The 23,599-nt window shown below is 42.3% G+C and overlaps 1 protein-coding gene across 1 annotated transcript in view; it reads left to right on the top strand.

Moving 5' to 3' along the window:
* HSF2BP (heat shock transcription factor 2 binding protein) overlaps positions 1 to 12,695 on the top strand; it is a 48,554-nt gene extending 35,859 nt beyond the window's left edge. Inside the window, exons 7-8 of the mRNA XM_054005222.1 lie at positions 839 to 942; positions 9,421 to 12,695. Coding sequence (XP_053861197.1) covers positions 839 to 942; positions 9,421 to 9,629 — 313 coding nt within the window. The 3' untranslated portion in view covers positions 9,630 to 12,695. The remainder of the gene's footprint in view (positions 1 to 838; positions 943 to 9,420) is intronic.
* Positions 12,696 to 23,599: the final 10,904 nt, after the last annotated feature.

Raw genomic sequence — 23,599 nt, 5'->3', positions numbered from 1 at the left:
TTTTATTTTAGAGTGTGCTTTACCTGTAGCCTGATCCTTTAAACTGTTGAGTGACCTCAGCTCCCACTGAAGTCAGGGTGCTCAGCACCTCTTAGATTCGGGACATCTCCTTTATCAGGATGTCTTCCAGAGAACAGATTTATCCTAATAAGGAGAATGATTGACTGCTGCTTTAATTGGTATAGAATTAGCATAAACTTTGTTTGACAGGGACACAAGTGGCCACTGTCGGATGATTAGAAGATGCATAGCTAGGTATTAAAGTTGTGAAATTCTAAGCTGCTGTCTTTTTTTTTTAATACAGAAGTTGTCAAAGATCAAAAGAAGAATGAATGAAATGCAGCAAATTTCATTTAGTTCTTTTGATTCGGTATAGTAATTGTTATAAAATCTTTGCAGCCTTTTATTTTTTTTTAAGTGGCCCTTTCATTTGTTGAGACAAGCGGCTTAATCAGGATGATAGGCTGCCTTCTGGGGAGTCCCAGTTAAGAGGATTCTGTTGCATATGGTGAGTGATCATGAAGGCCAAATTCTGCTTGCCCTACTCATGTGACTAGTCCCATTCAGTTCAGAGGAATTTAAATGCTGTCAAATTGGCTCACTTTTACATGATTAATATATTTTGATTTATAAATTTAAATAAAATCTCACATTGTTGCATTCATGTAGCTGTATGTATACAACATGACATAAGTACATATCTTGTATCTTATATATTGAGTTTGAAATATGCATCAGGATCTAGCCATCTGTAGATGCTCATCGTAAGTATTGGATGCAGTTACTGTAATGATGCAGTTTAAGATGCAATTTAATCACCTTTTTAATTTTATTTTAGGCTAATGCTGATGTCACTGTACAACGTGAGCATCAACTTGAAAGGCTTGAAGTACATTAGTGAAAGTCCAGGTTTTATTCCATTACTTTGGTGGCTTTTGAACGGTAAGATTGTTACAACAGTTCAAATTGTGGACTTTTTGATAATAGCTGTGAATAGATACAGATAATAGCTGAGTAGAAATTCAGATCTGTGACCTTGTTCTATTTATGAGATAATAAAGGTCCAAAGAGAGGGAAATAACTGAAGGGATGAATATAAATATTTCTATCAATGATTCTAGTGTATAACCTTCAATTCATGTAAGAGTTATTGATGGCAGTATCCCAATGGGGGGAGGGGAGGAATCTGATAAAGCAAATGGAAGACAGCCACCTGTACTTGCATCTATGGACTTTAAAATAATATCTCTGATCTATGAGACACTATAAAAATGTAATTGCTGAAAAGTATGTACGGTAAGATCAGGCTTAGTCTTTGATCTTGAAACAAATTAACCTTTGCAACTAAATGCATCCCTGGTGTGAGTCCAGCTCCTATTGATAAGATCCAGCATGGTCTAGTGGATGGGACATTGGATTGAAAGTCAGGAGATATAGGTTATATTCCCAGCTCTGCCACTTGTGTGACCTCATGTAAGTAAATTCTCCTCCGTGTTGGTTTCTCTTCTCACATGTCTTTTCTGTTTAAACTAAGCTCTTCAGCACGGGGTTTGTCTCTGTGTTTGTACAGTGCCTAGTGCAGCAGGGCTATTGTAGTACAAATAATAATAATAGAAGTTAATGGGAGTTGCAGCTGCTGATGCAAGGATCAGATTGATGCTTGGAATTGTTTGATCTATGGTATTTCAATAAACTTAGGGATTTCCTATATGCTACATGGCTCTCGCATATATTTTTATGTACAAATTATGTACTCAGGCTCATTATTAAATAACTTTCTTCAAAGGATCACAGTTAGTTAAACCTCACAGTACCCCTATAAAATATCATACTCATTTTATAGATTTATACATAGTTGGGGGAGATGAATCGCTCAGTGGAGGAACCTGAGTATATGGTCTTTTGCCCTACAGTACAAAGAAACCTTACATGCATTGCTCCACATTTTCTTCTTTATGACAAATTAATATTTAGGTCATTATTCTAACAAAAATAAGGTGACTGAAGTTCCCAAAGGTCCCATTCAAAAGATCTTGATAGAATAAGTTAATCTTGCTTAGAGCTAGATAGTTGATGTGATTTTATTTTTTAGTTAAAGTGCCTATGGTCACATAAGCAGACAAAGTATGATATACAATTGATAGTATTTAGTTTGCAATTGTTGATGGGAAAAGAGGTTGAAAGGCTGTTGTGCATTCTAAAGGTGTTGCTCATCTGTGTCTGGAGTGAGGAAAAAAAGACAGGCTTATATAATACCTTTACTTTCTGAAGCTGAAATTCTTAAATCCTGAGAGAGGACAAGGATTCCCAGGCAATGTGCATCTGCCAGTTCAGATTCCTGAGTGCTGGGAAGGCTTGCTTCCAGTTGACAGAGATGGTGGAGTAGTTTGTGCAACTAGACCAACAGTACTGAACAGAGGATGAGCCCAGGATCTACCCTCACTCCCATCATCTTCCTCAGCAGGAGGTCCAGGCAGTTTTTTCTGCGCTCAGGGCTTTCTTCACCTTTTCATCTGTGTGATATGAGCGCTTTTCAAAGGCCAGTGTCTCTGTGGTGTTGTCCTGGATAATGCTATTATATTATCTGCAGATATAAAGAAGCACCATCTTTCTCAGCAACATACATTTCCTTTCTGATACAAAGCCTGTTGAGACTCTTCTGATTTCTTAGTGCTTCATTCCTCCGAATACAACAAGAACGTCTCATCTTCTCTCTTACAAAGTGCTAGACCAAGAACACCTTTCTCAATTAATCACCACATTAAGCATCAAGGAGAAGTTGGCCCAAGTGTTACTGTTTGGGAGTAGACTCAGATTTGCCACTTCTCCTGGGCTAAAACAATTACAAGAAAAGGAGCATACAGGGAATTCATTGGGCTATTCTCTGTGTGACGGAGCTCAACTCACCACTACAGCACCTCCTGCTGGCTGTCCTGGGAATTAGCTGGTGGTTGCCAGTGCGCCCTCCTCAGATGGTGTCTTGCCTGTCATCATTCCTGTTTCCTCATGCAGGACTCGCATCCTCTTCTGGACACAGTCCTCCGACTGTGCCTCACTCAGTTTTTTCCCCCCTTCCAGGGGACCAACAGTCCTCAGTCCAACCACTTGCCTTGGTGGCAATCTGCAGTCCAGGTTCTAGCCACTTGTCTCCGTGGCAGACTGCAGTCCGTGCACGGGTCACTTTCCTCAGTGGCCAGTGGTGGCAAAAGGGAGGGGAGTCTGGGCCGGTTCCCTCCTCCGGGCCCCAACCCAGGTACCATATAGCCAACAGCCATGTACTGTCCCTCCTCCAACTCCACCATCTCCTTCCCTGGCCTACAGCCCTAGTACCTCCTCTGCCCTTGTATCAGGGCCTTAGTTTGGCAGCCATCAGCCTGGAGCTTTCTCATACTCTGCTGACCCCACCCAGCACTGCTCTGTCCATGGTCCTTCTCCCTCACCCTTCAGGGAGTGACTGCCACCTCCTCTGCTCAGCAGCCCCTTCTTATATGGGCCAGCCTGGCCCTGATTGGCTCCTCCAATAAACCTTCCCCTAACTGGCTGGCACTACAAGCCTTTTCCTTATTGGCTGCCTCCCGCACAGCCTCCCCAGGGTTGCTTTAAAACCCCTTACATACCAATGAGGGGCAACTGTGCCCCATCACACTCTGATATTCCCCTTCATTCTTATCTCTTTATGGCCACTTTTCATTTTTTGAACACAGCCAAAAGATTGGTGCTGTTGATTTAAGATCTTGGACTCAGAGGTATTACAGAATTTGGAGGGATTATCGCTGGGCCATATTCCCCTCAGCTCTAGGGAAATTACTCTGGTATTTCATAAAACAAAAGAGGGCAGGAAGCTCTTGAGTGTTCTTAGATCTTTCTTCTCTCAATTTTCTCCTGAAGCGATCACAGTTCCATTTGAAAACTTTTATTGTTGATCCACGAAGTTTCTGCAAATGACTATCTCTACTCTATAGATCTCAACGAAAGATACAGTCATATTCCTAATACTCCCTGCCATCTTCAATATTTGCTTTTCATGACTTGATCCTAAACTTTTCCAGTATATAGCTTTTCTGTTTGGATCGCCTGTGTGTCTCAGAATTTTTTGAAGCTCCAGGTCCTTCTCATGGTAGCACCTCTTTTAGAAGTCATCTTGGTTTTCTATTAGCTCAATTTCTTATTTATCAGATCCTCTAATTCTTAGATTCTCTAATTCTCACAGTAGCCAACTCTCAAACAATTCAAATTCTTCAGACTTTGAAATCAGTTTTCAGAAGAGTGCCCTTATCCACTTCAGGACTGCATTCATCGCAGCACTCATTTAATGACTAAGTCTTCATCTTCATGCTTAAAAACAAATTCCTCCAAATCAAGTCTCTCATGAGGAGCACAGTGAATTTATATTTGTCTTTAAGTTTAGAACCCTTTAAGATTTCTTATAAATAATCTGATAAACATATTTTAGTGCTTCAGATTTTACTTAAACAGCTGTCTAGTTAAGAGGTACATGTACAATGCATCACTTTGCCATGTGAAAGACCTCTGGACTCTCACTTCCATGTCCAGTGAATAATCAGGTATGTTGTGGAGGAGATGGGCCACATTCTCAGCTCTGATGTGAATCTAAAGTAGCACTGTTGGCTTTAATGGATTTACACGTGGAAACTAGTTTTGGTCCTAACAGATAGGATTGCTGACTGGCTGATCTCCTCAGATAGCAATGAGAACAGTCCCCTGACAAAAGGGAAGATTGAACTGACATCAGTTATACAGGAACTGGAGTTAAAAAAAGAGAGTATAAAAGGGTATGTTACATAGAAAAAGCAAACTTTCAATATTAGGACTTGTTGCAGCATAGCTCATTCTTTGTAAATGCTTTCTGTGTTAGCATTTCCCCCACTGCAGATACTTTGTTTATTATGTTTCTTCTTATCTCTTTGGCCCTATCAACAGTAGGGTAATTTTTCAAAATCTCTCTGCTACTGCCGACACTGGTTCAGGTCTACAGGCGTTAGCAATATAAGGAGCCTTTGTATGGATGGGCCATCAGCTTGCCTCACCATTAGCTCCACTTAGTGTGATCATGGGTAGTGAGATAGTGCTTAAAATGGGGCCCCTCCACACTAGATCTCCCAGGATTTCTAACTCTGATGGTGCTGAAGTAGTGTTAGCCAAGATGTGAAACTTTTGAAATATTGTCCTGGCATAGGCAGAGCCTTAAACTCTATTGCAAATCATTTGCCAACAATAAATACTGCATCCAGGTTGGCCAGGAAATGTTACAGGCACATGTACATTGGATTCACACCACTCACAGAGCCAACTGTAGAGAGGCGGTTTCTCATTGATGTAATTCAGTTACTTAAACTCTGCTGTAGGGAATAGTTCATCTGAGAGCACACTCCTAATGACAGATGTGACTGTAAAATCTGCCTGCTTTATCAGCTGTTTTTATCAGTGACTGAGTGCCAGTGACATCAGACAGTACCTCGTTAACAGTTAACAAAACGTCAGCACAGTTTCTTGCTAAAATTGCATCAGTATGTTATAACTGTGGTAGGCTTATATTACACATGCTGTTCAAGACCAAGACAAACAGCTACATTTTTTCCCCTTAATGATTAGACTTGAATATGTTAGCTAAGAAATGTGTGCGCCTGTTGTTGAGAGGATGTGATGAAGTGATATGATTACAGCTAAGACTTTTTTTGGCTTCATGTAAATAAAATTACTCAACTAGTATAGAAATGACTAATTCTGGAAACTATTGAAATAAAGATAATGCTGAGTAATGAAGATCCCTGACATACTTACTTTCCTTTTGCCTGTTCTCTACTAGAACTTATTTTCTTTTAAAAGAGAAATCCTTAAACTGGGGAGACCAAAAAAAGGGCTGTTTGAGTATATTTTAAAATCCAAGTAGAAAATTACAAAAATATAAATATCCCTAACAAGCAGATTTCCAAAACCATATACAGTCATGATAAGGTGTATATGTGTGTGTTTTAACATGTATCCATTTGTGTAACTCTAAGTGTCTTGCAATACATGTAGAACAATAGAAATCAGAGACGAGAGATGCTGAGTTTATCTTATCCATACCTCTTCTGATGCAACATTATATTCACCAAGTGCCTAATATATTCTTCATTCAAGCGATTCAATCAATAGGGATTCTATGACTGCCATTGGAGACTCTTTGCAGAATCCAGTAGATCTCAATGGAAAATTTTCCTATTGTGCATCTAGATATAATTTTCCTTAGCTTTGTTGCATACTGTTATACCTCCTTAGGCAAGTCCTCTTTTCCTTAGTATGTACACACTTTTAATGTTTGCAGATTATACTAATGTAAATGCATATAGTATTTGCTAACATAGCACCTTTCATCAAGGATTTTAAAGCAACTTATATATATTAAGCCTCATAATTCTTCTGTGAGGTACTAAAAGTCGTAGACTTGTTTTATAGATGGGCAAACTGAAACACAAGAGGGGTGTGACTACCTATATCCAGTTCATTTCAATAAGCTTCTTTTCCGCCTCACTGGACCATATTTTACTATCCTTACTCTCAGTACACAGCACCTTTCTCCACAACAGCCCCATTGCAAGTAATGTAATGTTCAATACAAGTAAAGGTAGCAGAACCTGGTCCTGTGTTAGAGAGAATAGTTTGGCTTTGTCATATTCTTTTTGAAATGTATGTGTTTGGATTTCAATCTCAATTTTGCCCGAAATAAACAATAAAGTCTTAGAAGCCTAAAGACAAAAATTGAAGACACATTTACAATCTTTTTCTCTTATTTTGGATAGATCTACAATCAGAAAAATAAAAACTTCTGAAAACGTTGGCTTGTGGCCTGTATTTTGTATCCACTAAGTATGGGTACCCTAATTTGTGGGTGCTTTCAGAGGTGCAGAGTAGCTGCAGTTCTCTGTGACTTCAGCTGGAGTTGTGTGTGCTCAGCATTCTGAAAATCAGGCCTCTAGTTGTTTTCAAGTTGATCACCCAAAATTAAGGGACAGTTTTGGAAATTTTGCCATAAATGACTCCCTTAGGTGACACAGTATTTGGTAGCAAGCTGAAAATATGATGAGATGAGGCCTCCATTATGCTAATCACTGTATAGACCAGTGGTTCTCAACCTTTGCAGACTACTGTACCCCCAAGAGTCTGATTTGTCTTGGGTACCCCAAGTTTCACCTCACTTAAAAACTCGGATTTCAGCTTCAGCCCAATGCAGTGGGGCTTCAGCTTCACCCCCCACGTGGTGGGGCTCGGGCTTCAGCTTTCTGCCCTAGGACCCAGGGACTCTGATGCTGGCCCTTGTGACCCCCTTAAAACTAACTCACAACCCACTTTGGGGTCGTGATCCATTGTTTGAGAACCACTGAAAATATAGAACTATATAAACAAGTCATTGGTGGAATGAAATTTGAGTTTGTACTGACATCACTAGTGTTTTTTATGCAGCCTGTTGTAAAACTAGGCAAATTTCTGGATGAGTTGATGTACCCCTTGGAAGACTTTTGCATGCCCCCAGGGGTACACGTACCCCTGGTTGAGAACCACTGGTATAGACACCCAGGCCTACTCTACACTACAAAGTTCTGCTGACATAGCTATGTCAGCTAGCGGTGTGAAAAATTTAGCCCCCCCAGGTGATATAGTTATGCGGGCAGAACTCACAGTATAGACGCAGCTAAGCCAACAAAAAAGTGCTTCTGTTGGAATAGCTAACATGGTTCTGGGAGGTGGTGTTACTGTGCTGGCAGAAGAACCCCTGTGAGAATACACAGTGTCTGCATTAGGGGCCTAGGCTGGCATAGCTATGCCAACATAGGCTCTGTAGGGTAGACATGATCATAGTCAGAGACTGTCACTGCCCTTATGAGCTTATGATCTAAACAGAGGAGGCAAAGGGTGGGAGAAAGGAAATATGTTACCCCATTGTACAGCTGGGGAACTAAGGCACAGAAAGATTGTGACCTGTCCTCAGTCACACTGGAAGTCTGGCAGAGTCAGATTTAACTAACATAGTGTTAAAATTGCAAGAAGCCACCAGTGCTTAATGCCTGTTCTGCTGAACTGTTGGCAGTGCCAGTGGGAATTTCATAAAATTCCCCATCTAGACAAAGCTTTTGTCATTTTTTGACTACATTTCTCATCTTTCTAGGCCCTGTTCTGTTTCCCTATCCTGTTTGGTGTTTTCAACACCTCCCAATTTAATGTATGTGATGCATTAGTTTAATGCATTCTGCTTACCCTGATTTCAGATCATTAATAAAGGTGTTAAGTAAGCTGACTAATAAGAGAACATTGTTCTAGCCCACTTGACACCTCCTTCCAGCTCAAGGCATTGTGATTTATCACTGCACTTGATTTGTGGTCCTACTGCAAGACTTCAGTCCCCATGGCAATGCTGGTATGCAAATTAATTTCAATTAATTTTTCTCGACATTTTCGTACAACACTCTGTCAAAGGCTTTCCTGAAATCTAGGTATGACGGTGGCAGACATAGTATAAATGCACAGCACGTGATACAAATAAATAGATATTTTAGCTATAAAATACTTTAGAAATACAAGTTTGGTATATGCAAAGTAGAGAACATAAAAATAAAAGGAGTCACCTACTGGGTGCGTCTAGCAAAGGCACAAACAGACACCCAACAAACTGTTGGATATAATTAAAATAGAATCACTCCTAATATTTCAGTAGTAATAAATGCATCCTGTTCCTTTAACAATGGAAATCAAAATTAATTGTACCTCTTCCTAGGCATGTTTTTCTCACATGTTCCTAAGTAGTTAACCCAGATTTGTCCCACTACCATAAAATCAAATATACCCAACACTTCCGTTTGTGTCAACTGAATTTTTACTATTTGGAGGACTGGCATATTATTACCAAGTGTATTTGATTAAAGTTGAGATTTTATTGAGTTTAAATGGAATCTGAATCTTATATAGATAAAGAAAAACTTTATAAGAATTGCAGAATGAGTGTTTTAAAACAGACTAAATAGTAATGGGACATAGTTTATCCTGCTCCAAGTGAAACTGCAGCAAACTAAATCTTGGCTACTGACAAAGTTGTTGATAAACCCACATATCTGTGGGATTTGCTACATTTGGAGTAAAGAAGAAGGGAACAAAATATTCCTGATTACCAGTTCCTCCCAACCAGTGCTTAGCACAGGGAATGGAGGAGGAGTGCAGTGGTGGTTTTAAGCCACTTTTATATCTTCTCATATTCTGGGGCCGGCCAGCCCCAAAGGGCCATTTCAGCAGCTGAGAATAGCAGAACTTCAGCCACTCTCTCTTTACCAAGGGTCCATGGGGGATGGTGATGTAGAGCTATAATGTTAGTCCTGGCATAAGGGTGCATGTAACAAGTAGCTGGAATTGTTTCTTCCTCATTTCTAGACCCAGATACAGAAGTATGTCTGCATGTTCTACGGCTTCTCCAGTCTGTGATTCTAGAGCCAGAAGTTTTAGCAAAGTCAGCGCCTGAGATGCGTGACACCTTGCCATTTCAACGTATCATAGCGCTGTCAAAGAGCCGCAACGCAGAGCTGCAAACACTGGCGCAAGAACTGCTTGAAGACCTCAAAATCCTAGAGTGTGAAGTGTAGAGACATAGTCGCTGGAGTATTATGACATCAACTGTTTACATTTTCCCCATATTTTTATGCTGCAAAGGTATGCAAAATATTATAGCAGATTAAAAATATACAAGTAATTAGTAGAGGTGGACTTGGATTGAATCATTTCAATCTAGCTAGTTACCTGTATCAGAATCCCTGCCAGTAGCCAGATAACCCAATCCAAATAATACGTGGGAAAAAAAAAAACGTGTTGTTTGTTAGGTGCCTGAACATAATCCTAGAAGAGCTCCCAGAAGAATGACAGGTTTAATTTATTTCATAGGGTTTTGTTGATAACGTGTTTCAAAAGTGATCCAAACCATATGACCTGCTGGTGATACATAGGGAATAAAATAATCATCTGAACTATAGGCAGCACATTCTTTATTTTCAAGGATAGCCAACCTTTTTGGTCCAATTCAGTCCATCTCTAATAATTAGTGTGCTAAAAGTCAACTTTGATGCTTTTTATAACTCTAGTGTTTCAGAAGACAAGAAATTTCATTTTTATTGTAATTGTTTCTTTTCTCTGTCCTTTCTAATCAAAGACAATTGGAATTGTGTGGAGTGTATTAGATTCTGCTTTAGAATTTTTCATTCAAATTCAGTGGAGCTGCTGGAGAACTGAGTTTGCAGCTGCCATGAATAATAGCAACTGAGCTTCCCATAGGCCCTGCAGAAGGGAAAAGATTGCTGTGGTCTCAATATACCTAGTTCCATAGCCAAAGAGGATAAAATTAATTACTGCTCTGTCATGAACACTGGTGTATTTATTTGAAATTCTCATTATTTATTAGGGCTAAGCTTGCTTACATCAATTAAAAAAACCCCAAACCAGCTATATTATATACTTTGTAATGCTATGATTTATGTCTATCAATAACGCGGTCATTTCCAGTTTTCTTGTGTTTGTAACATAGTTTGCAATGTGACAGTGTTGGAAACAGTGACAGATAAGATACATACTTTTACAGAAACAACAACTTCCTCTTACCCACTGCTGTTATGGTTCTTCGCCGATGAAGCCAACACATTAAGAAAAATGAAGATCCCAACATATTAACAAAAATGCAGCACTGGTGTCTTCTACTTTTACATCTGTGCAGAAGACTCAGAACACAATCTTCTGAAATCAGTTTTAGACAATTTTGTTGATGTGTCTTGCGTCTACATCACGCTACAGCATTTTTTTTGTTATTCAGATAGTAGCACAAGACAAAAACAATGTAAAGCTTAAAAGTTCCATCCCTGTTCAGCAAAGCACTGAACATAGGCTTAACTTTGATTTGAGATTTAACCACAGGCTTAAAGTTAAGCACACATTTAAGTGATTTGCTAAAGTGGGGCCCCAGTGCTTCTGAACTCATTGATGACACGATGCAGCATAATTGGTTACATTAAATCAAGTGCAAGTCAAGTTAGATACATAAAAAGAATCCTGTAGCTACTTCTTTTTAATATATATACAAACTTGTTCTGTTTAGGGTGGAGTCCTTAGAATAAATGCATTTTGTCCCTTAATTAGCTGTTATGGCTAATGGGTCGTTTTATAGCTGAGGAACTATAAAATGCATTAGATAAGGACATAGTTGCAAGAGCTTCCATGAAAAGGGGTTTTGCACAATGCTACAAATATTCAATGTTAGAAAATTTAGTAGAAATGGATGTAAAGCGCCTCGTTGCAGAAATTTGCCAATATACTAAAAAATTCAGTGGATCCTAATTAGCACTGAATGAAAAAAATACAATATATAAACTTCCCAGAATATATGCCATAAATCAAAGGGTTATCACAAAATATGAGACTGATATCACAAATGAAGTTAGATAGGGGTGAGTAAAAGAAAAAGATGCCAAGAGCACTTAGTGGGAATCATACTATTTCTGATCCAAGAATATACAATACTCACTATGTGTAGATGTTGATCAGAGTAAAATCTCACAAGTTATTAAAATACATTTTCTTTGGATTTATTTTCTTACCTTGACCAAATACCATCCCATGATGAAATCAAAATGGTGATAATTTTGATGTCATCACTCATTTCTTGAGTTGATAGTCCAGGAAACTCTAATTTCCTGGACTATCAGCTCAAGAAAGTGTTTAATTTTAAAGTATAGTAAAAGGCAGAAAACAAAGTCTAATCACATACTTTTCAACTGAGGGGTGTTCTCCCATTAATGTTTTTAATCAAACCATTGGAAGCCAGTAAGCAACAGGAAAAAAAAGTGTGATTGTCTGCGTGTGTGTATGTAGGCACACTCAGCACTTCCATCCACATTGGAGGCTTTGGTAAAAACCTTACAATTTTATCTTACACTTTTATCGTACCTAGTGTTACTAAAGCTGGGAGCTCACCATTTGAAGAACTGTGTCAGTTACACCTGCTCTGAATTGAATGTTTTTGTAGTGAATAGTCTTCATTTAGTTCCTTGATTTATCTCCATGTTACCAGTACTGGAAATTAAGCAGTTAATCTGATAGTGAGCATCAGTACATCTCCCAGCTCCCTTTCTCCAAGATTTAACTTGCTGGGGCTATGGCCCCCCATAGTCAGACATAATGCTATGGATCCACCAACTTTGAGGAAATGCCTATTTAGTTTTAAAAGTTTAATTATGATATTTTAATAAATAAGTAAAAGTATAGCTGGTTCTGAAAAACTCACTGCATCTTCTGAAACACTTGAATTATGAAAAAGTCCAGAAACAAACAGGGATAAAACAGATAATGTTTTAAGATCGCTATTACGTTTTTAAACAAGTTTTTATTGACATGTTCAACCTGTTTATTACAGTTCTTAGTGAAATTGTTGTTCATTACTTGGTTTTATGCAAATGACAAGGTGTTTTGTTTGGGTTTTGTTGGTGTAAAGGAAATGATAGTTCAGTATATTGCTTTTTTCAGTTCACACAAAAAAGTTTGAGTCACAAGGGCTGAAATGTTTTGAAGTCAGATGAACCTGTTTTAAATTTGTTTTTCATGAAAGCCTTCACTCTTTAAATATTATGGTGAAATAAATAGTACCTTACTAGCTGTAGTACTTATCAATAGCTTTAATATCTTGTTGCCGTCTTTTTCTTCCTGTATCCCAGATTCAGTAGGCTCAAGAGTCAACCTCCTTCTCCAGATTGCTGAGCTCTGGAAGCAATCTGTTAGTGGTTACATTTAATTAGAGCCTTTTGTAGTGGGAGTAAAGTCTGATGGCTTCCAAACACAGATCATCTGACACACCCTAGTTCTAGTTGTTTTCGGTTTTGATGTCCGTTTCACTAGTAATAAAACAAGGCAAACAGTTTATCTTGTCTAGTGTTAATAAAGCTGGGAGCTCACCATTTGAAGCACTGCGTCAGTTACACCTGCTCTGAATTGAATGTTTTTGTAGTGAATAGTCTTCATTTAGTGCCTTGATTTATCCCGTGTGACCAGTACTGGAAATTAAGTAGTTAGATTATTGTGCCCCCCCCCCCAAAAAAATTATACATTTTGGGGAGTTTATAAATAGGGGAAAGAAGCTTTATTGAAATAAACAGATGTTACTCAAAGGACTTTGAAGTGTGTCCCAAGATCCAAAGTAATGTCACTAAGCATTATGCATTAGAGTTGGTTTTTGCAGTAGACTGTGGGACATAGGGGAATTGTGGGACTCGAGTCAAGCTCCTGTGATCCCTCCTGCAATATTCCATGCTTCATCTTGTTTTCATTAACGAGAGCCATTTTCAAACTGCTGTCACGCAGCATGGAGGAAGCACAGTGATCCCGTTTATTAACGCAAAACGGGTGAGTAACTTACTGGCAGCATGCAGCCGGGGAAGATTTGCAGATCACCCTCACCAGTGTGATTCCACACAGCTACTTTTAGAGGAGGAAGTGGAAGGCCCCAGATAGGCACTCTGACAAATTCCTTGCCCAACTACACTTGCTGGAGTGACGCTCCTGGACCTGGCTGCCGGCACCGAGTGGTAGGGAGGGATAGTGTTGCATACCTGGGATGACCAGCAGTGGCTGGAGAACCTGGACGCAGAAGGCCACTTTCCTGGAAATCTGTGCAGAGCGGCAGTGCTGGACCCTATGTGAGCGCTCCCCTCTGTATGAAGAGGTTTGTAGCAAAGCTCACCACCCCGAGCACCACCATGCAGTTGTGGTGAAGGTACATGAGCTACTGGGTCAAAAAGCTTAGCAATGCACAGAGAACAACTGATGCCTTTGAATGTTTGGGGTTCCCAAATTATACAGGGGCCAGTGATGAGACCTATTTTTTTGCCCCCTATACCAGGCCTCAAAGTTCAAGAGAAAAGGATATTTCTGCATGGTCCTGGAAGGTCTGTTTGATCACCACTGCAAGATCACTAACGTTAGTGTGGAGTAGCCTGGAAAAACATCCATGAAGCCAGAATCTTTTGAAACTCACTCTTATTTAATGCAATGAAAAGCTAAATTTTTGCTCCTGGCAGACACCATGGGCATTAATGGTGTTAAAATGCTAACTGTCATCCTGGGACACCCAGCTTACCCTGTGCTTCCAGGGCTTAGGAAGCCTTTGAAGGTGCTGTTTAACTATAGTAAAATCTGTGGAGTGTATATCTGGAAGACTGTTAGGAAGGTGGAGGTGTCTCATGACATGACTTGAGGCATCCTAGAGGTAGCTGCCTCGTGTTACTGGTGCTTGCTGAGTTTTGCACAACATTTGTTAAAGGCAAGGGCCTCAGGAATGCATGACAGGCAGAGATGGAGGGACTGTCAGAGTGTTATGAAGAGCTGGAGATGGTGCCTGTGCCCAACATCTCCGCTATCCAGTCCAGATGACCCTAGAGTGTACATAGGTAACCAGACAAGCCATTCCAGGTGGGAAGCAATGCACTGTATGATACCAGTGGAAGAACTAACTGTAGCGGTATAGTTATGCCAACACGGAGATAAAGTCACATGAATCTTTTACCTATAGAAGTCCTACTGAAACAGAGCTAAGTCACTTCCAAAGAGGTGTAATTCTGATAAAAAGTATGAGACAAACCAAAAAGAGACTAAATGTTGGTGAAGTCAAGGTAGTTTGTGCTGGAAAAAAAAAACCAACAAAAATATACCATTGCAAACTATCTGGTGTAGACAAGGCTATAGAACATAGATGTGTCGGTGCCCCGGGTCCCCAGAAGGGTTAGAACATGATTGTAACAGAATTATTAAGGCCTATGTTGTATGTTGCTACAAACCAAGTTCTGGCTATGTTTGTATCTGCATTTCCAACTCATTTAAAACTTGACTCTAAGTGCATTGGCTACACTTGCAAATGTAGCGCAGGGGAAGTTAAACCAGCCCTCGGAGACTGCAGCCCAGAAAGCGCTGCTGGGTAATCACATTGTCAGCTGCAAGCGTGGTGGCATGGCCACATTTGCGGCACTTGCAGCAGCATTGGGAGCAGTGCATTTTGGGCAGCTATCCCACAGAGCATCTCTTCCCATTCTGGCACTGTGGTTTGTGGGAAGGCGGAATGGGGGGCGTGGGGCATCCTGAGTCCTGTCCCAATGCCCCGTGATGCATTGCTTCGCATCCCAGCAATCCCTGTACTGCCATCCACATTTGGTGCCATCTTTCAGCTGTTTTTTTACTGACCCTTTTGGTCTGCGGGAATGAATCCCGAACTGCTTAGGATTATGCTGATGGGTCTCACCAGTACGTCACGAATTGCAGTCGAGTTACTCCTTAAGCTACAAAGTGACAGTGAGGAGTCTGACGATGATGTTGACACACGTAACACAGCTTTGCAGCTTTTTGGCCATTGATAACAAGGATGGCTGGGATCTCAGGGTTGCATCTGTAAAGCCAAAATGCAACATTTAACAGAGGCAACATTGTTAACACTAGAGAAAGCAATGATTTTGCCGAACTAAAAGACAAGCACAGTGCAAGTAGCAGAAAGTGCCTGTCCCAAAGCAAGCGCACATAACCCACAAGAGTTCCGACATGTTGAGTAACCATAGGGGCAAGGGTGACTTATTGTTTCAGGGCTGTACTGTCCTCTGGGGTTCTGTGCCTTGGGGAGAGCCAACAGCTGCAGGAGGCCCCTATACTGAACACTGTCCCGACATTTTCCACAGGATGAGTTTGTCCTGGAAGATATCTCGCTGCTGAGGGTCTTCTATTACAATGCCGCTTGTCTGCGTGCAGCAATGGTCCCCCCAGCCACTCTCAGCACAGTGGCACAGACATGTTAGCCTTACCGGGACAAGGAGCACAGTACTCTGCCAAGGAACCTGCACAAGCGGATTGCCCAGCTTCTGCATGGGATCTTCGATGAGATCACTGAGGCCAATTACTGCGATGTGAAAGAGCACATCTGTCAGGGCTGTATCCCCACTTTGAACTTTAGGGTACAAATGTAGGGGCCTGCATGAAAACTTCTAAGCTTAACTACCAGCTTAGCTCTGGTCCGCTGCCACCATCCCCAGAATTCCCATGCCTGGGAAGCCTTGAGAAACCTTCACCAATTCCCTGGTGAATACAGATCCAAACCCCTTGGATCTAAAACAAGGAGAAATTAACCATTCCCCTTATTGGTCCTTTAGGTCAGATGCCAGCCAGGTTACCTGAGCTTCTTAACCCTTTACAGGGAAAAGGATTTTGGAGTCTCTGGCCAGGAGGGATTTTATAGTACTGTACACAGGACAGCTGTTACCCTTCCCTTTATAGTTATGACAACATCAATGCCCTATTCCGCATCTAGGTATGCACACAGCCCTGACCCTTCTTTCTGCAACCCTCCTCGCCCCAGTAGCCCGCACCAAACAACTCCCTTCCCAAAATAAAAGCGGCTTACTCTGCTGTTTGTTCTTCCACAAGCACCGTCCACTGCAACTGGCTACCTTCCTCCTGGCTTGAAAACAGCTCCTGGTTACATGCACCTAGGGATGCCGGGCCGTCCTCTGGCTCTGGACCCCCCTCAGCACCCTTGCTCCTGTTTTCCTCCTCCTGCCTTGTTGCACTCTGGGCTACCACGGCCTCAAAGTATCCATGGTGCTCTTCAGAGTGGAGGTGGGGTCACCCCCAAGTATCTCGTGCACCTCTTTGTAGTAACGGCAGGTCATGGGCGCAGCACTGGAGTGGTGGTTTACATCCCGCGCTTTGGTAGGCATTCCGCAGCTCCTTCACTTTAACCTTGCACTGCTGTGCGTCCCGTTCCTGGCCCCTTTCCATCATGGCCCTTGATATCTGCCCATAGGTATCATAATTCCTACGGCTGGAGCGCAGGTGGGATTAAACAGCTTCCTCCCCCCAAACACCGATGAGGTCCAGCACCTTGCCATTGCTCCATACTGGGGATCACCTGGCGCATGGAGGCATGGTCACCTGGAAAGATGCGCTGAGAGCACTACATGCCTTGCTGAGCAAACAATAAGGGGACTTTCAGAATTCCCAGAGAATTTGAAGGGCGGGTCTGACTGTTGGTCACCTGAGGACAGGACAGTAGAGTTCAAAGTGATGACCAAAGTGGCTAGAACAAGCATTGTGAGACACTTCATGGAGGCCAATCAGGATGCATTTATTGACCACGGTGTCCATACTGGCACCGCGGTGCTCCAGCCGGGGCGCAGCAAGCTCTATGCTTCTCGTGGAGGTGGATTACCGGGGGGCTCCAGCTGCGGAGTCCGGGTGCTCTACATGCCATGCCAGTGTGGACACCTCAGCAGTTAGGGCACCCAGGGCTGATTTAATGCACTCCAACTCAGAAGTGTAGCCAACGCCTAAGCTTCTAGCAGCAGATCCCCTGCTGATGTAAATTAACTTCAATGGAACCATGACATGAATCTTCTGCTAAGCTCCAGTACAGACAGAGTTTGCAGGAAGCATCAGGGAAGTTGTTCGATGAAGAAATCCTTTAAAATGTGACCTGAATGACTGAAGCTTTTAAAGCCAAGCTTTGCTCACCTATAGTACGTTAATGGTTATGAAAGCTTATAAGACAAAACTTAATAGGTCCAACAGAGCTCAGAGAAGTCTGCAGTAAGAGAGGGAGTATTCATGCACTGATACAAATGCTAGGCTAGAGCCTGTTGTTAGAAAGTTGAGTGTAAAGGGAATGATAAAATGACATGAGTTCTCTGACCACGCATGAGGAAACAGCAGAGACTGTGTGTATAACAGAACAAGAGTAAAATCAGACCTGGCCAAAGTTTAAAGTAAATGCTCCTTACAATTGTCCCTGCAATGGATGAAGCGTGTTTTACAGGGCAATGCCCGCTGACAAGCTGTAAAAGCAGCACCAGTAATAAAACAATATGAAGATTAATATAGAGAAGGAGAACTCAAAGATTACTCAGGGCTTGACTGCCAGTAGGTTGCACCAGTATAACTTAAGGTGTGATTTTAAACTGGGCGAAAGAGTTGGTGAACATGCTTCCTTCAGATAGGTTTATTTTGGTTCAGTTTTAGTTGACTAGGAACTAGTTTAAGCTAATCAGCCAATTTTAAATGGAAAAAAGTGTCCACAGATGGGTTTGTGTCAGTTTAACTAAACTGCTGTAAAAACAGGTTTTAAGTTAAACCTGTGACACTTTCTGATGCAGATAATAGCTGAGTGCTGATTGTCTATTTAGCACAATCTTGTAGCCAAACATGAGCCAGTGGAGATTGACAGAGACCAGTAAATAAGGATGAGTCCATTGGGATAACTCTGAGTGTCATGAACCACGGAGTGAAATGCAATTCATAGTTTGATGGAAAATGTGAAACCTTAGGATAACTAGCCCTGTAAATTTTGCTCATCCTATCACAGGCACATGAACACATTGCAACACCGGTATGACATATTGACAACTGGCAAAGAGCCCAAGGCTGCATTTCATTTGCATATAGATGTGTAGACATTTTGAAATAGCAGTAAACCCCCTACAGTCCTAATATTTACTTGTTCTTGTAGTTGTGCACAGCATTTCAAGACCTAATTGGCCACAGCTGGCATTTGGGAAAATACATTGGACACTCCATACTGTGTACACCACAAAGAATTCCAAAATCTCCATCCACGTATGTTACTAATCTGATAACAAGAAATGAACAGTACTACTCATCCTGTATATCAGGGGTCGGCAACCTTTCAGAAGTGTTGTGCTGAGTCTTCGTTTATTCACTCTAATTTAAGGTTTCGCGTTCCAGTCATACATTTTAACGTTTTTAGAAGGTCTCTTTCTATAAGTCTATAATATATAACTAAACTATTGTTGTATGTAAAGTAAATAAGGTTTTTAAAATGTTTAAGAAGCTTCATTTAAAATTAAATTAAAATGCAGAGCCTCCCAGACCAGTGGCCAGGACCCAGGCAGTGTGGGTGCCACTGAAAATCAGCTTGTGTGCCGCCTTCGGCACACGTGCCATAGGTTGCCTACCCCTACTGTATATACTGCTTCCCTTCTTTCATTCCAGCAGTAACGTTTATTCTGGCAGAGTAGTAATCATGAACACAATTATTGCTCTGCTGCAGCAGAAATTTAATCTCTCTGAAATACGAAGAGCAGAGGAAAAATGAGACGTTCCCATTCCAGTAAGGAAGCCTTCACAGGAAGTCTCTCTAGAAATTATGTCCTGTGCTGCCCTGATCAGCCATCGAGCTATTCAACTCTAACAATGCTGACAATATGTAAGACTGCCCCGGAAACCTTAAGAGATTGCATGTCTGACACAGCCGGTGTCTCCAGTGCCCAGGCAGCTAATCTAGCGTCAGACAGATCTTGGTTAAGGAAGCAGGGGGAAAGGAGGTTCCCCCTCAGCAGCCTTGATGCAGTGGCTCTGAATGGCAGGAGACCAAAAGGTGCGGGAGTAGTTACATAAGCAGCAACAGCAACCCTGAATGCAATCAAATATGAGGCCTCATCTAGGGATCAGAAATCTTAAAAGTCAGCTGGAAAGCTGAGCTGCTAAAAACAATAGATCTACTGTAACTGGTTTAGGGAGGGGGGAGCATTCAAGGTTAGGCTAAAAACGTGAGAGCAGAATGAAGCCCACATTAAAATTACCCACCAGGAGGCACCGATTAATGAATAGTTTTACTTCAGAGATGCTGTACAGCAAAGCCCCTCTGACTTGGAGCATATTGTGAGCCTTTTGCTCAGCACAGTGTTCTGAAATGCCACATGGCGATAAATGTTTTTCAGGATGTGGAAAGGGAGAAAGTGCTTTAAAATTGATTTTTAATTATAATGGCTTTTTAATTGTAACAGGCATTTTCAATGGTTAATGGATATTTTAGAGCAGGAGGCTGGTGGTGGTGGTGGCCATTGCTGAAAACCGATCTCATTTTCGATGTTGTCATTCATTATAAAGGGCCAAAGTAAGAGGCTGTAAAACAATTATCAGCCCTGCATTAACAATCAGAAATTTAACTTTACTAAACAAACTGTAAGATTTGTGTTTTAACCATTGAAGTGGGGTTTTTTAATCCAGTATTTGATTTTCTTGGAGGAGATGAGAGGTCCTCAGCTTCCCTACTAAGGGATCCTCTAACTCAGTGGTTCCCAAACTTGTTCCGCCGCTTGTGCAGGGAAAGCCCCTGGTGGGCCGGGCCGGTTTGTTTACCTGCCGCATCCGCAGGTTCGTCCGATCGCGGCTCCCACTGGCCACAGTTCACTGCTCCAGGCCAATGGAAGCTGCTGGAAGCTGTGTGTACAGTGCCTCGCACAATGGGGCCCTGAGCTTAGTTGGGACCTAGTGTAAGGCAAATGAGCAATAATAATGAAAGCGATCAACGGTGCCAAATGGGGCAGTCGCTACCCAGCTATAAATGTTGATGCTTTTCAGCTCAGTAGACACTGCCTTCACCATGGTATAGAAAAGCAAATGAAAAAAGTGATGGGCAAATTTGTCCTCACTATTTTCAGTCTCACTCAGATGTGGTGAAGTTAAATTAGGCTATGAAAACAAGGGTTTTAGAGCTGGTGCTCTGAAGTCAGATTGCTACTGCTTAGAGCAGCAGCCATAAGCTACTGGTGGAGGGCATCAGTGCTCTTACTATTCCCCACTTCCCCAGGAGTAGATTGGGGGAGGAGAGAGAATATCCCCAGCCTGATCTCCTTGGCCCCAGTGGAGAAAGCTAGGAGAACTCTGCGAAGATCCCAAGTTCAAGGAGCGGGGCAAAGAGGAGGACAACCTTTTCTGGAGAGCCAACCCCCCCAGGGGTTAAGAATGGGAAAGAGGATAGTACAGCGCCTAGGTATGGAGGAGAGATATGACCCCTGTCCATGGTGTTCGATCAACCCCTAAGCAAAATGGAGGAGAAGGAAGAAGGAGGCTCCATTGGCTTGAGAGAGCCCACTTCCAGGAAGCAGGGTAAAGAAGGAAGGGGAGAAAGGGGGAAGAATTCGATCTCCCAGGGAAATGGGAAGGGATAAGCCCACCTGGGCAGCTCATCTTCCAGGGTGCCAGAAAGAGACAAACCCCGGAATGCCACCAAATGTGGACACAACTTCCTGTGGGCCCTGGGAAGGCATTGGCTGAGGGTAGGATTTTGCTCAGAACCAGGCCCTTTAAAGGCCTGTGTGCACTCATTCATTCTCCAGCTGTGCTCCCTGACTGAGCTCTGGCTGTGCTCCCTGCCCAGAAGATTCCTGGTGAGCCAAAGGATAATGGTCTCCTTGAATAAGGAAGACAGTGGTTGGACAGGCCTACTTGTCACTCTTGAAAGACTTCTGGAAAAGGGAATGGGTTAATGGCCACTGTTTCCTCTACCACAGGACTCGTAAAGGTATGTTTGAGGGATGGGTGATGCAGGGTCTGGAAATGTGTAAGATGACCATACGTCCCTGAAAACGGGTTGTCTCATTTATTTTGTAACTACTGACTGGGACCTGAGGGAACTGGCTGAGTCTGTGACATTGACAATGGACTGGCTGGAAATGAGTGCATCTCCAGGATCTCCCTCTAGCATCTCTAGGGTTGTTGTCTGTTCAGATTTTCCCAGGATCATCCATTTTTTAAATGTATTTTACTGAGAAATCTGCCAGGGTGCTCAGTATGCACTGTCGGCTGTCCAGTTTTGTGGGCTCAGGATCCTCCCAGATATCCCCCCCTTTTTTTTTGTACCTCAGAGGTGGCAACCCTACCCATCACCCTCTCACACTCCACTCCATGTGGGACCTCTCATTAAGTCTTCCCCACTTCACAAGACCTTGGACCAGCACTCCTTTACCACAGACTCCTTTGAGTGTGGGTGCATAACAGTTTTCAAGTACATAAAAGGTTGTTACAAGGAGGAGGGAGGAAAATTGTTCTCCTCAATCTCTGAGAATAGGACAAGCAACAGAGGGTCCTGTGGCACCTTTAAGACTAACAGAAGTATTGGGAGCATAAGCTTTCGTGGGTAAGAACCTCACTTCTTCAGATGCAAGTAATGGAAATTTCCAGAGGCAGGTATAAATCAGTATGGAGATAACAAGGTTAGTTCAATCAGGGAGGGTGAGATGCTCTGCTAGCAGTTGAGGTGTGAACACCAAGGGAGGAGAAACTGCTTCTGTAATTGGATAGCCATTCACAGTCTTTGTTTAATCCTGATCTGATGCTGTCAAATTTGCAAATGAACTGGAGCTCAGCAGTTTCTCTTTGGAGGCTGGTCCTGAAGTTTTTTTGCTGTAAGATGGCTACCTTCACACCTGCTATTGTGTGGCCAGGGAGGTTGAAGTGTTCTCCTACAGGTTTTTGTATATTGCTATTCCTGATATCTGACTTGTGTCCATTTATCCTCTTGCGTAGTGACTGTCCAGTTTGGCCAATGTACATAGCAGAGGGGCATTGCTGGCACATAATGGCATATATAACATTAGTGGACATGCAGGTGAATGAGCCGGTGATGTTGTAGCTGATCTGGTTAGGTCCTGTGATGGTGTTGCTGGTGTAGATATGTGGGCAGAGTTGGCATCGAGGTTTGTTGCATGGGTTATTTCAAATTTGGTGACAATATATACCTCAGCTCTCGTCCACTCACGCCCCTTCTCTACCTACGCTACATTGATGACATCTTCATCTTCTGGACCCATTGTAAGGAGACCCTGGAAGAATTCCACCATGATTTCAACAGCTTCCACCCCACCATCAACCTCAGCCTGGACCAATCTACATGGGAGGTCCACTTCCTAGACACCACAGTACAAATAAGCGATGGCCACATTAACACCACCCTATACCGAAAACCCAGCGACCACTACGCCTACCTTCATGCCTCCAGCTTCCACCCCAGACACACCACACGATCCATCGTCTACAGTCAAGCGCTGAGGTACAACCGCATCTGCTCCAACTCCTCAGACAGAGACCAACACCTACAAGATCTTCACCAAGCATTCTCAAAACTACGATACCCACACAAGGAAATAAAGAAACAAATCAATAGAGCCAGACGTGTACCCCGAAACCTCCTGCTACAAGACAGGCCCAAAAAAGAAAACAACAGAACTCCACTGGCCATCACCTACAGTCCTCAGTTTAAACCTCTCCAACGCATCATCAGTGATCTACAACCCATCCTGGACAATGATCCCTCACTTTCACAGACCTTGGGAGGCAGGCCAGTCCTCGCCCACAGACAACCCGCCAACCTTAAGCATATTCTCACCAGCAACCACACACCGCACCATAACAACTCTAACTCAGGAACCAACCCATGCATCTGAAGAAGTGAGGTTCTTACCCACGAAAGCTACAACTATAGAAGCAGTTTCTCCTCCCTTGGTGTTCACACCTCAACTGCTAGCAGAGCACCTCACCCGCCCTGATTGAACTAACCTCGTTATCTCCATACTGATTTATACCTGCCTCTGGAAATTTCCATTACTTGCATCTGAAGAAGTGAGGTTCTTACCCACGAAAGCTTATGCTCCCAATACTTCTGTTAGTCTTAAAGGTGCCACAGGACCCTCTGTTGTTTTTTACAGATTCAGACTAACACGGCTACCCCTCTGATACTTGAGAATAGGAC

This window comes from Malaclemys terrapin, chromosome 1 (assembly GCF_027887155.1).
Source record: "Malaclemys terrapin pileata isolate rMalTer1 chromosome 1, rMalTer1.hap1, whole genome shotgun sequence".
In the NCBI taxonomy this organism is placed as follows: Eukaryota; Metazoa; Chordata; order Testudines; family Emydidae; genus Malaclemys; species Malaclemys terrapin.
The sequence above is the reverse complement of the archived record's forward strand: the minus strand, read 5'-3'. Positions and strand labels throughout refer to the sequence as shown.